An 11,999-nucleotide genomic window follows, 5' to 3' on the forward strand; every position below is an offset into this window, starting at 1 on the left:
TAGGTGTTTTTTTCTAATGTTACAACAATTGCGACTAACAATAAGATTGCTTACTGATAATCAAGATTAATTATTTTATTAATTAGAGCTATAAGAGATACTGAATAATTAGCTTGTAATCGAATCAATCGCTTAAGATTAAGGCTAACCGATTACAAATAGATGTGCTGTAAAGTTAACAATAAGATTTTTCATAATCATTAAAACTGGATGTATAAATTAAAAAAAAAACTAATCAGCCATGGTTAAGGATGATCTAGCAACGCGTAGTATAGTGTCTTTAATTATTATTGCTGGTTTTATGGACAAAGCGAACGTTTTTAGAATTTGGCGAAAGCAAGGATAAAGACTAATTGAATCGGTTATGCAAAGCTGAATTCTAAAAGCAGCCTCTGTGAGACGCACGATCTGGTGGACACTCCGTAGATACATAAGCGCGACTGGAAGAGATATTTTACTTATATACTATGAGATGGACGATCAACACATATTGTACTGAACGGTAATGTAATGAGAGTTATATTTTTATTAGTAAACATAACGTAAAGTGATGTATTGTAATAAACTAACTGAAGAAATCATTGTTTTGTATTACGCGCTCTCGCTCTAGTGTGTAACAATTGTTTTATATATTACATATATGTATATAATGTTGACTATCACGGTTCGACTCGGCTTCCTCCCTATCCCATCCCGAAGTCGAACCCGCCGCAGCGAGACACCCGATTCTTTTCCTAGTTAAGGAAGATAATGGAGATGACGCTTAGCGGACAAAACTGTATTCCACTTCCTTCATTGGACATTAATAAATGATAAAGCTATTATTCTCGTTCTCTCTTTTTTTTTTAATTATTGTTAACGCATCGCACGTAAACCTTGTAATTCTGCTTTTTTTCACAAATATATCATTATAATATGTTACAAAGTGTATTCAAAAGATTTTCGAAAATATTAAATTATTACACGTGTTTCAATGAAGAATTAAAAAAAATTAAATTTAAAAGATTTTGCAATGATATATGTTTATAAACCTGTTTATAATCGCGGCAATTCAATTTTTCGCTTTTCCAGAAATACACGGAAATGCTAGTATTCTTTTTGAAAGTATTATTTTTTATTTTTTTTACTTTTACTTTTTTAAAATATTTCTTTATTTACTATACTTTAATATTTTATTATTTAAAATAATTTAATTTTTAAAAAATACAGCATTCAAATTTAAGATTAATACTTTTCAAAATGCAAAACTTTTAAAACTTAATTTAATCTTAATATAACTTTTAACTAAGTTTCATATTTGTTTAGATGTTTCTATATATAATCATATGTAACTGAAAGTGTGATTACATACAGATAAAATATTATTTTCTCATTCAAATATTATTATATATGATCGTATAATATAACATATGATCATATTACATTTACTTATATATAATTACATATAATCATGTTATATATAATCATATTATGTTTAAATATACATGTTTTTTGTTTATAAAATTTAAAATAAATTAAATTTTACAAGTCATTAAAAAAAATTGTTTTAGTAAAATTAAAAAATTTTTTAATATAAATCTTAGAATTTTTCAGAATTTTATAATTTTTGAGAAAAAAAGTTTAAATTTTTTAAACGACTCTTATATAGAATATTGCAGAATTTACATAATGTACAAAATTCTGAAAGATGTAGATTTTTTCAGTATTTCTTTAACTCTAATAAAAATTATGAAAAAAATTTCAATTTTAACTTAATTTAGTTAAATATATAAATATATATACATATAAAGTTACCTAACTGCACAGATTGCATGATACACTTGCTGCGGATTCGCCAAATCCAATGCGTCATTCGTTAATGACGTCAGTCATCCCCTGCAGGATCGATGACGTATAACGGCAAACCATTGGTCAACACGCGTTGATTTTTATCACGTGGCACGTTCCCTCTTCGCTGCTGCTTGTCTCCTAGCAAATGACGAAGCGCGAAATCCAGCTTCCCTTTCCGTTTTCTGTAACATACGTATGTGCGGCTCGTGCTGGCTCGTGCGGGCGTGTTAAGTGTGCTTTGCTTTCGCGGGCAGAACTTTGCTGAACTTTGCTCACGATACACTAAGCTACGTAGAGGTTATATTTAAATTAGAATGGCAGAGGCGGCGTTAACGGAGGAAGAATTGACACAGAAGCACAAGAAGGAACGGAAGGAACTGCAAGGTATTTAGATTGGAAGCTGAACCTTTCTTCATCTTTGTTTATCAATTGACTTATTTTTGTAACTTTCTTCGATTTTTGAGGTTAAAGGTTATGTTTCGCGCAACGTGAGTACGTAATGTTCCTTCCTTGATTGTAGCGCAAATACAGACTCTGAAGAAGTCCATTTGCAAAGGTGACAAGAAGAAGAAGAAGGAGATTACAGAAGAGATAGGCCGCTTAGAGGAGAACTTGGAGAAACGCCAAGTGGAGGAATTGAATACATGGAGACTGGCTCATGTTACACTAAATGACAAGCAGACGGAGTCCGCGGAAGCGAGCGAAGAAATTGATAGAGACAACTGCTCGGAGCAATCGATGCACAGGGTTTCCAAAGCACAGAAGAGGCGGGAGAAGAAAGCAATCGCAGAGAAGGAGCGCAATCAGAGGATCATTGAACAGGAGGCCCTTAACGTCTTTGGCAAGAGGAATGTCGAGATAGAAGCCATAAAGAAGATACTTTCTGAGCGCGAGTTAATGATCTACGAAATTCCTAGCGATGGCCACTGGTAAAAATAATAAAATATATATTTATATTATTTATGATTTGAGAAATTGGTTTGTTCAAACATATTAACCATTTGTTATGATACCATAACTAAAAAATTGTTAATCTTTAAGTTATCTATCAAAAAGAAGAAAACTAATGAGAATTCAATTCACTGAATGAAGTTAACACTTTTATTTCATTCTACAATCAGTAGATAGAATCATTATATCAAAACTGCACTAAAAATAATGATATTACAAAATTTTAATGATTTAAAACATTTTAACTGGAGAATTTTGTTTATTATGTTGTAGCAAATGAGTGATATATGAGAGCTTAAATTTGTTTCTAGTTTATATAATGCCGTGGCACATCAGCTTAAGATAAACGGAGAGACGCCTCTTAGCCTGCATGATCTCAGAACAAAGACTGCTGACTATTTAAGAGAAAATATGAACGACTTCTTGCCGTTTCTCTCCAACCCTGATTCTGATGATTTATTGACCCCTGAGGAGTATGAAAAGTATTGCAATGACGTGGGTGAGACAAGTGCTTGGGGCGGCGCTGTTGAGGTAAATATATGCTGAAACTTCATAAATTACAATCTACAGTGACTATAGCAGAATGTGATTGATTTATAATCTTAAAATAATGTTTTGACTTTAATTGTCTTTAATGCACAATAACTATTTTGTGTCTCTTATACTAAAGAGCGACTGTTTTTTTACATAAAACTTGAAATAGTTATTGTGCATTACTAAAGACGAAACTTTAAAGCCTATAACATTGTAAGTCAGTTTATTATTTCCTCTGTGATCTATAAATTGTTAATACATAATTGTTTTTTTAAATTATAGCTGCAGGTACTATCACGTATACTGAAATGCCCAATCGAAGTTATACAAGCTGTAGGGGCTCCATATATCGTTGGAGACGAATACAGTAACGGCAAGAAGGTGACGCTTACTTATCATCGTCATATGTACGAGTTAGGCGCTCATTACAATTCTGTTACGAAGTATGTCCAGGATGAAGAAAGCTGATAAAGGTCTGCTTTAGGACTTTATTTTTATTTCGTTATAGCAGTCTTCAACTTTTATTATTGATCGATAAATTAATCAATTAATGTGATGAATTAAGCATGTTTTGATTTACGAAACATGTTTTTGCCCACTAAATAAAACTAATTTATTTTATGTGGAAAATTTAATATAAATTTTAATAGTATAAAATATTTTTATCAATAAATATACAGAAAAATATTGAAAAAGCTGCCAGCAGAATATTTAATCTTCCTATGAGAGAATTGCATTTCTAAACTTTACATTATTGTGATGATTATTAACGATAAAATGTTTATAAGTAAAATTCTTCAAATGTGTGTATAGTGACTGTTAAAGTACTAAATATAAAATGCATGTAATTAATTTTTCTATAAATTATGTATATTATATATTACAGTAATGTCTATTTACACCCATGTAGATTAATTTTGAGGTCAGCTTATTCTTTATCTTTCTAATTTTTAGAACTAAAAAAAGATAAAAAGCAAATTAAGCTGAGATCAAAGTTAATCTGCACATTGGTGAAAATAGATGAATGTGTAATGAAAATATAACAAAATATATTATTGGTCTGATGTAATCTTAATGGTCACACACATTTTAGGAATTCTTTTTTACAATCATTAGTTAGTTAAAAAAAAAAATACATATCAATGAACCATCAGTAAAACGTATTTGCCTGGTTATTTCAAATAGTTTACTGACTTACATTTTGACTGTGCATATTTAGAGCTAAACATGACTGAAAGTTCCATATAAATTCTACTGAATTAATAAATTTTCTGTAGATCCATAGAATACATTTTTATCGTATATTTAACAAATTACATCCTAAAAAGTTTTATATACTATCTTAGTATGTCTTATCATATCAGAACTTGAGATTTAACACTGAAACAGTTCTTAGCATATTATTGTGTGAGCTTATATTAAATGGGCTTCAAATAGTCATATTTAGCGCTAGACGTGCGATGGTAATGTGGGCCGTAGGGACGTTTAGAAATATTTACTAAAATATTTTACTGCAAACTATAAATATCTCGGCGAGTTAATGTGAGCTTATGATGAAGCTCTTGTGTTATTACGGAGAGAGATTAAATTTATATAGAATTATATTTATTTTCCAAATAGATATCAGACAATATAAACATGCTGCCAGCAAATATGCAAATACTTATTAAGATTCGATGTTCTTTGGCTTGTTCCAAAGATTGAAGTATATGTTACTCTCTTATTGCGCATACTATTTCGTGTTCATTAATAGTCACGTTTGGAAATATCAAGCGGCTATCAAATGTATATCTATAAGAAATGTTCGAGATTGCGTTTCAAAACTATACACGGAACAGTTTAATAAATTAGCGATGTGATTTGATTTGAAATGAGAAAGGATAAAACTGTAAAAGTGTAAAAGATAGACTGTTTTTATCATTTCATTCATTTCAACTCGTGAGAATCAACTTTAGTCCTTAATTTTTCAAACAGACTCTCGAATTATGTAGCTTAATACTTTGTATCTTGGAGCGACATTGAGTCAAGTATTTTGGAGTCTTTAAATACAGAATGTTCCTTACTTGCAAAAATTTATGTAGTCTTCTAACATTGTTTCTCGATTAACTTCACAGATTTTTTATGTAATTTTAATATTTTGAATTATTTATGATTTCGATCGTATAATAAAATGAGAAAGAATATAAATGATTTATAATTGTTATGTTAGAACACGTTAAGGGATACTATAATATATACAATGACATTGTTCCCATGTTTTTGCAATTTTTGTAAATGTATATATTTGGTCGTATATAATGGATGTGTTGTAGTTGGGTATTAAATAAATATGATACATATGAGAAACATCGTTTATATAATTTAATTTAGTTTTAATTTAATATAATAAAAAAACTTTTTTTACAAGATATTAATTATTCAAAGTAATCTTTATACTTTAAAAATTTTGAAATGTTTTCCAAATTATCAGTTTTATAAATTTTTGTTTAAATAACTTCATTTTTCTGCACTATCGTTTGACGCTTTGTCATCTTCAGTCATTTCCCTGTTTTTATTTGGATCATCCGGCTTCATTTGAGGGAAGAACAATACTTCCTATAAAAATAAAAAAACATTTTCTTAAAAATATTTCTAACCTTACATATTTTTTCATATATTTAATTATGAAATTAATGTAAATTAACTTTATAGAATTTTAATTTTGTCTTTCAAATACTTTAGAAAATAAGTATTTGATTTATATACTCACTTTAATATTATTAGAATCGGTGAGGAACATTGTTAATCGGTCAATACCCATTCCCCACCCGGCTGTTGGCGGTAAACCGTACTCCAAAGCTGTGCAGAAGTTCTCATCAACTAATTGTGCTTCCTCATCACCGGCTGCTTTATCCTTTGCTTGTTGTTCGAATCTATGTGGATTTTTTAAATGTTAAAATTTGTAAAATGTAAAATTGAATAAGTCAATAGATGATCTTAATCTCACAAAGCGTATTATAATATTAAAGACCCAAACTTTTATGTACCTTTCTCTTTGAACGACCGGATCGTTCAGTTCAGTGTAGGCATTACAAATTTCCTTTTTCATAACGAATAACTCGAATCGTTCAGTAAGGCCTTTCTGGGATCGGTGCCATTTCGCTAATGGAGACATTACTTGTGGATGATCAATGATGTAGGTGGGATTAATACATGTCTCCTCGATGAACTCTCCAACGAGCTATTCCGCAAAATATATTCTGATTTAGAGTAGTTGATATATAATTAAATTTAAACATTTTATATATATTTCAATATATTTTTCTTTTTCTTTTATTATATACGTACAGAATGTTAAAATCATTCGACTTAAAAATGTCAAGTTCACGAAGTCGTTAGTGTTTTTAAGTTTGATTTACATCTTACCTTGTCCAGCAATCTCGCCGATGTTCTTGGAGGAGGACACTCGATCTCGTGCTTCTCACAAAGATCGCTAAGGAACTTATTTGCCGTTGCCGTGTTGAGCTGATCGGCATCAGGCAGTTTGACTTGCAAAACCTCCTCCAACGTTTTTATCATCGATATACGCTTGAAAGGCGGCGTGAAATCGATTTCATATGCCTTGCCCTCTGGTCCATCCGGATGATACTGTATCTTGTAAGTCCCGTATATGGTTTTTACCATGCCGGACACCATAGTCTCCGTGAGTTCCATTAGGTCATTGTAATCAGCATATGCCATGTAGAATTCACAAGTAGTAAACTCAGGATTATGAGTCATGTCGATGCCCTCGTTCCTGAACTGCCTGCCAATTTCATATACTCTATCGATGCCACCAACGACCAACATCTATTAAATAATTACATTACCGTTATGCTTCATTTTATTTCTTCTATTCTAGAAATATATTTATTTTATATACTTGAAAAATAATCTGATACCTTATGATACAATTCCGGAGCAATTCTCATGTACAAGTCCATGTCGAGTTCATTGTGGTGTGTAATGAAAGGTTTGGCGATCGCACCTCCAGCGATCATATTCATCATAGGAGTCTCGACTTCCAGGAAGCCCATATCATCAAGGAACTTGCGCATGTAAGCGATTATCTTCGCGCGTATTTGAAAAATTTGTCGAACCTTATCGTTTAATATGAGATCCAGATACCGCTGACGGAATCTCGTTTCCTGATTGTGTAATAAAGCGTAACTTGCATATATATATTTGTGTAATATTTTCATAATATTGCATGTTGTATTAAATTTTGGAATTATAGAAAGAGCAAGAAATCGAACTAGTAAAATATCTCGAAAACAAGACACTTGAAAAAAGATTTATACAAAAGTTGTATGGTCTGGAAAGAGCCAAATAATGGTAAAATTAATTTTCGAAAAAAAAAATCGATTTTTTAATGTTACATGAAAATTATCGCCATTTGTTCCATCCAAAAAATAAAATATTTTTTATATAATAATTTCTGCATATAAAAGTATTGAGACCGAGTTGAAAAATCAATTTAGTATGTTTATGAAATATTTTATTTATTCTTTATTCTGGCACATTTCAATATTATATTCACTATTAATATTTTAACAACTCTATTCTAATACTTTTGTATTGAGAAAAATTAAAAGATTCGTAATGTCTTATTTTCGAAATTTTATTGATCCAATACTTTTTGCTCATCTTGTATAAATGATTCTAACATCCTTTTGATCAAGAATCTCATTTTTGTATGTCTATTTCTTACCTTGTCTTTCAGACCAAAGTAGAGATGTGGCAGCATGTGCAAACATGGGCTCAGAAGGGAAACAGAGCGTGGTATGATCGAGAATTCGCCCTTTTTACTTTTCGCAGGTTTGCCGATAACGCCTATGATGTCGCCTCTCTTAATTTTTGTGGTATCCTCCACAAATTTTTCCTCACTCTCGTACAATCTCGCGTTGGCCATCACTTGTATCTTGACACCTTCCCCCCGAAGATCATAGAAGATCAGTTTAGCACCAGATTCTCGGATAGAGTGGACACGTCCAGCGACACTGTGCGTCTCATTCTCAAGCGTTTCACCATCTTTCACGATATCTCTAAATCTCTCGATGAAGTCCTCAAGGGAGATTGATACATGAAACTTGTGTGGGTAAGGATTGTCATTGATAGCCTTCTGCTGACTAACCCAATTCGACCGAATCTTATAATATTCCTGTAAATACATGTAATAAATTTCATGATATATCTTCCTGAAATTGGTTAAGAGATTTAAAAGATTAATTCTATATTAGATAATAAATTGTATTCAAAAGAATATTAAGGTATTATTGAAAACTGAGCTGTCGAATTGTATAAAATGGAAAAAAAGTAATTGATTGTCCATGAAATCAAAGAATTCTCATTTCTTGCAAAACAAATTCATCTTAATATGTACTCCATACACATTTTTTAATTTACTACACTCCGAAATTTACATTTGGACTAATTTCTTCCTCCTTGACATTCTTCTTCTCAGAAGCCTTCGGTTGAGCCGCCGCTGCCGCCGCGAGCGTCCTGGCCTCCTCCTTCTCGGCCTTCTCCCTGGCCTTTTGCTCGGCCTTGAGACGCCTCTTCAGCTCACTGCAATCAGGATATCGTCTCAGCTCGTGTCTCAGGCGCGAGCGCTATTGTCATTGAATGGTCCATCTACGCACTTCGTGGCAAACCGACGCGGAGGTGTCTGACGCAACTTCGTCCCGTCGCTCGCCAGCCAGGTTCGCACTACCGGTCGCGCGATAATCGCGCGGGCACCGGTTAACGTACCGAGCATGATCGGCCGCGCCAAATTTATGACCTTCTCGAGATTAGACTTTACCCATGTGACGCGCTCGGCGCTTAGATCTATGAGATATCGCTATCTACAATGAAGTGTGGGACATTTAAGAGCGCGTGGCGCCGGACCGCACATCGAACCTTTCCCCCTTCTAGGTTATGTTATCATCCACGAGGGGGAAAAATCGCGCGCCGCGAGCGACCGGGACGACTGAGCGAAAAGCGTCACGACGAACCGGACGAGTGGACGTTCCGCGGATACGATCGTCTCGTCCGATGTCACGCGCTTTACTTACTTTTTCGACAGCTTCTCGCTCACCACGTCCACCATGTTGGCTAATCGTCGCCAAAGAGAGAACCGGAGCACACGGTTGCCAATTTAGAGTCGCAACAACCATCCCCTCCACAGCAAGATTCCTCTCTCCGCCCTCTCCGGGGGGGGATCAGAGTTCTTAATTCTTGGTAGAGGGGATTTTGCTAGGAAAGGGGGGTGGTTGCTGTAGTCTGTGATGCGATTTCAAGCCCGGGCACGCTCACGCACACATCGCACTCCCCCTATCTGTGAGGCACGCGCGCTCGGCTGCGATCGGCGTGAGCTGTCGCGCACTCGGCTACGTTCGCGGCTGAGTTCGTCCCTTTCTCCTCTGCCTCTTCCCCCATCTAACGTTTTCTGACTTCGAGCTCCGAGGCGATCGCCGGCGTCTAATGCTTTTTCAGAATATGTTTATCGCGCGGGCGCCGCCGGCTCTCGTGATTATTATGATCGGCGCATAATTGTAAAAATAAATATGTACAATTTAATCAATATTTCCTTGTTATTTCATGTAAATTGAATTTATAAATAAAATGTTATTAAATATATCTTATGGTTAATTAAATTAATTATTTAATTATTTAATTAAGTAACGTGCGAAGATTTAAAAAACCTTTTTCTTCGGTAATTTTACAAACTTCGATAACTTCACAAAATTAATATTGGATAAGTTAATATATTTTTTTAACTAAATCAAGTTAAAGCTAATAGCATATAAAATTAATTTTTTTAAATTAAAAGTTGCGAAATAAACGAAAAACTGACTTAGTTGAAAGTTAAGTTAAATCAACTCAAGTTAAATTTAAACTTAATTTTGCAAAACGTTATTTATATTTATTTTAAATTAGAAAGTCATAGTTTGTTTAAACTAGATTATCAAAACGATTATAATTAGATTAGATCATAAAATATATTCAACAGTCAATATTACAAAGTAAGCGAAAAAAAGAATCAATTAACACCGTGAAAAATAAGTAACAATAAGCAATAGGACATAACAAACAATAAGCAATAGGAAATTCATTCTTTGCCAGAGACGTGGATAGAATCGAGGCTTATAAATATCAATTTTATTTCTAAAAGTAGTAGCTCTTAAATTTTTTAAAATAAGAAAAAATATGTATGAAATAAATGTGTACAAAAAAGCTGTGTTGTGTTTCTATAGACATTTTTTATATAAACACATAACTAAATGTGACAGAGACCCATTTCTGATATCACTAAAATAAAGCAAGTAATAAGTAAAGAAAAGACTTTTGCTCGAACAATTCGAATATGATAAAAAACTTGACAATCGCGCATGCATTAATAATTATAATTTTTATAATTTCTAGTTTGCTTTTTTGTGCGACGCTTAATAATAATAAAATACGTTTTAAATCATGTTCCTTTAGTTTTTTGTCAATGTCCTTTTTCTTATAAAATGTAGAAAATTGTTAAATAGTTATATTTTATAAATATTTTACTAAATAGTAAAAGTTAATAATAAAGTTAAAAAGCTAATGACTTTTAACTTTATTAATTGTAAATTTTAATTTTTAATTTTAACTAAATATTTTTGAAATACATAAACTTGTTAATTTTTTCCCAAGTTTTAAAAATTTATTTATGTAAAAGAAAAAATTATGAGAGAAAAAATACTTTAACTTAATTCAGTTAAAAAAATATATTAACTTACCTAATATTAATTTTGTGAACCCAGGAAAAAATGTTTCATATAAAAACATATAAATATATATAAAATATGTCCATATATATTTATATTAGCTTCCTTTCTTTTGTAAAATTTCTGTTTGATATAAAAAAATAATAGTCATACTGAAAAGATAGAAACTAATTAAAAAATAATTTTCGCATTGCTTCTTCTAAGAAAGTTAAGTATAAAAAATTTCCGAAATATATATGATTATATATAGACAATTTTTTATACATAGCTTTTTTAAAAGAAGCAATGCAAAAATTATTTTTTTAATTAGTTTCTATCTTTTCAGTATGACTATTATCTTTTTATACCAAACAGAAATTTTACAAAAGAAAGGAAACTGATATAAACATATATAGACATCTTTTATATAAGTACATATATTTATATATGTTTTTATATGAAACATTTTTTCCCGAGAAGTTATCGAAGTTTGTAAAATTACCGAAAAAAAAGGTTTTTTAAATCTTCGCACGTTACTTAATTAAATAATTAAATAATTAATTTAATTAACCATAAGATATATTTAACATTTTATTTGTAAATTCAATTTACATGGAATAACAAGGAAATATTGATTAAATTGTTCATATTTATTTTACAATTATGTGCCGATCATAATAATCGCGAGAGCCGGCGGCGCCCGCGCGATAAACATATTCTGAAAAAGCATTAGACGCCGGCGATCGCCTCGGAGCTCGAAGTCAGAAAACGTTAGATGGGGGAAGAGGCAGAGGAGAAAGGGACGAACTTAGCCGCGAACGTAGCCGAGTGCGCGACGGCTCACGCCGATCGCAGCCGAGCGCGCGTGCCTCACGGATAGGGGGAGTGCGATGTGTGCGTGAGCGTGCCCGGGCTTGAAATCGCATCACAGGCTGTAGTCTCCAATTG

The 11,999-nt window shown here is 32.2% G+C and overlaps 2 protein-coding genes across 3 annotated transcripts; one reads left to right on the plus strand and one right to left on the minus strand.

Annotated features, from left to right (window-relative positions):
* The first annotated feature begins 1,762 nt into the window (after window positions 1–1,762).
* LOC105838506 (deubiquitinase OTUD6B) lies at window positions 1,763–5,657 on the plus strand. The gene is made up of 4 exons (XM_012684119.3): window positions 1,763–2,214; window positions 2,351–2,759; window positions 3,093–3,312; window positions 3,598–5,657. The coding sequence occupies exons 1-4, from the start codon at window positions 2,145–2,147 to the stop codon at window positions 3,781–3,783; spliced, it is 885 nt and encodes a 294-aa protein (XP_012539573.1). The 5' UTR covers window positions 1,763–2,144; the 3' UTR covers window positions 3,784–5,657.
* Window positions 5,658–5,709: 52 nt separating this feature from the next.
* On the minus strand, window positions 5,710–9,518 carry LOC105838505 (lysine--tRNA ligase). 2 transcript variants are annotated; one of them, XM_012684118.3, is made up of 8 exons: window positions 9,390–9,518; window positions 8,757–8,901; window positions 8,045–8,494; window positions 7,236–7,481; window positions 6,721–7,143; window positions 6,342–6,535; window positions 6,065–6,227; window positions 5,710–5,910 (listed from the first exon to the last, which is right to left on the minus strand). In XM_012684118.3, exons 1-8 carry the CDS (start codon window positions 9,422–9,424, stop codon window positions 5,812–5,814), a joined length of 1,755 nt encoding a protein of 584 aa, XP_012539572.1. In that variant the 5' UTR covers window positions 9,425–9,518; the 3' UTR covers window positions 5,710–5,811. The 2 variants fall into 2 exon arrangements, with proteins under 2 accessions (XP_012539572.1, XP_012539571.1); XM_012684117.3 differs by lacking the exon at window positions 9,390–9,518 and adding an exon at window positions 8,976–9,340.
* Between the last annotated feature and the right edge of the window lie 2,481 nt (window positions 9,519–11,999).

The sequence above is a fragment of the Monomorium pharaonis genome, chromosome 2 (assembly GCF_013373865.1).
Source record: "Monomorium pharaonis isolate MP-MQ-018 chromosome 2, ASM1337386v2, whole genome shotgun sequence".
NCBI lineage: Eukaryota > Metazoa > Arthropoda > Insecta > Hymenoptera > Formicidae > Monomorium > Monomorium pharaonis.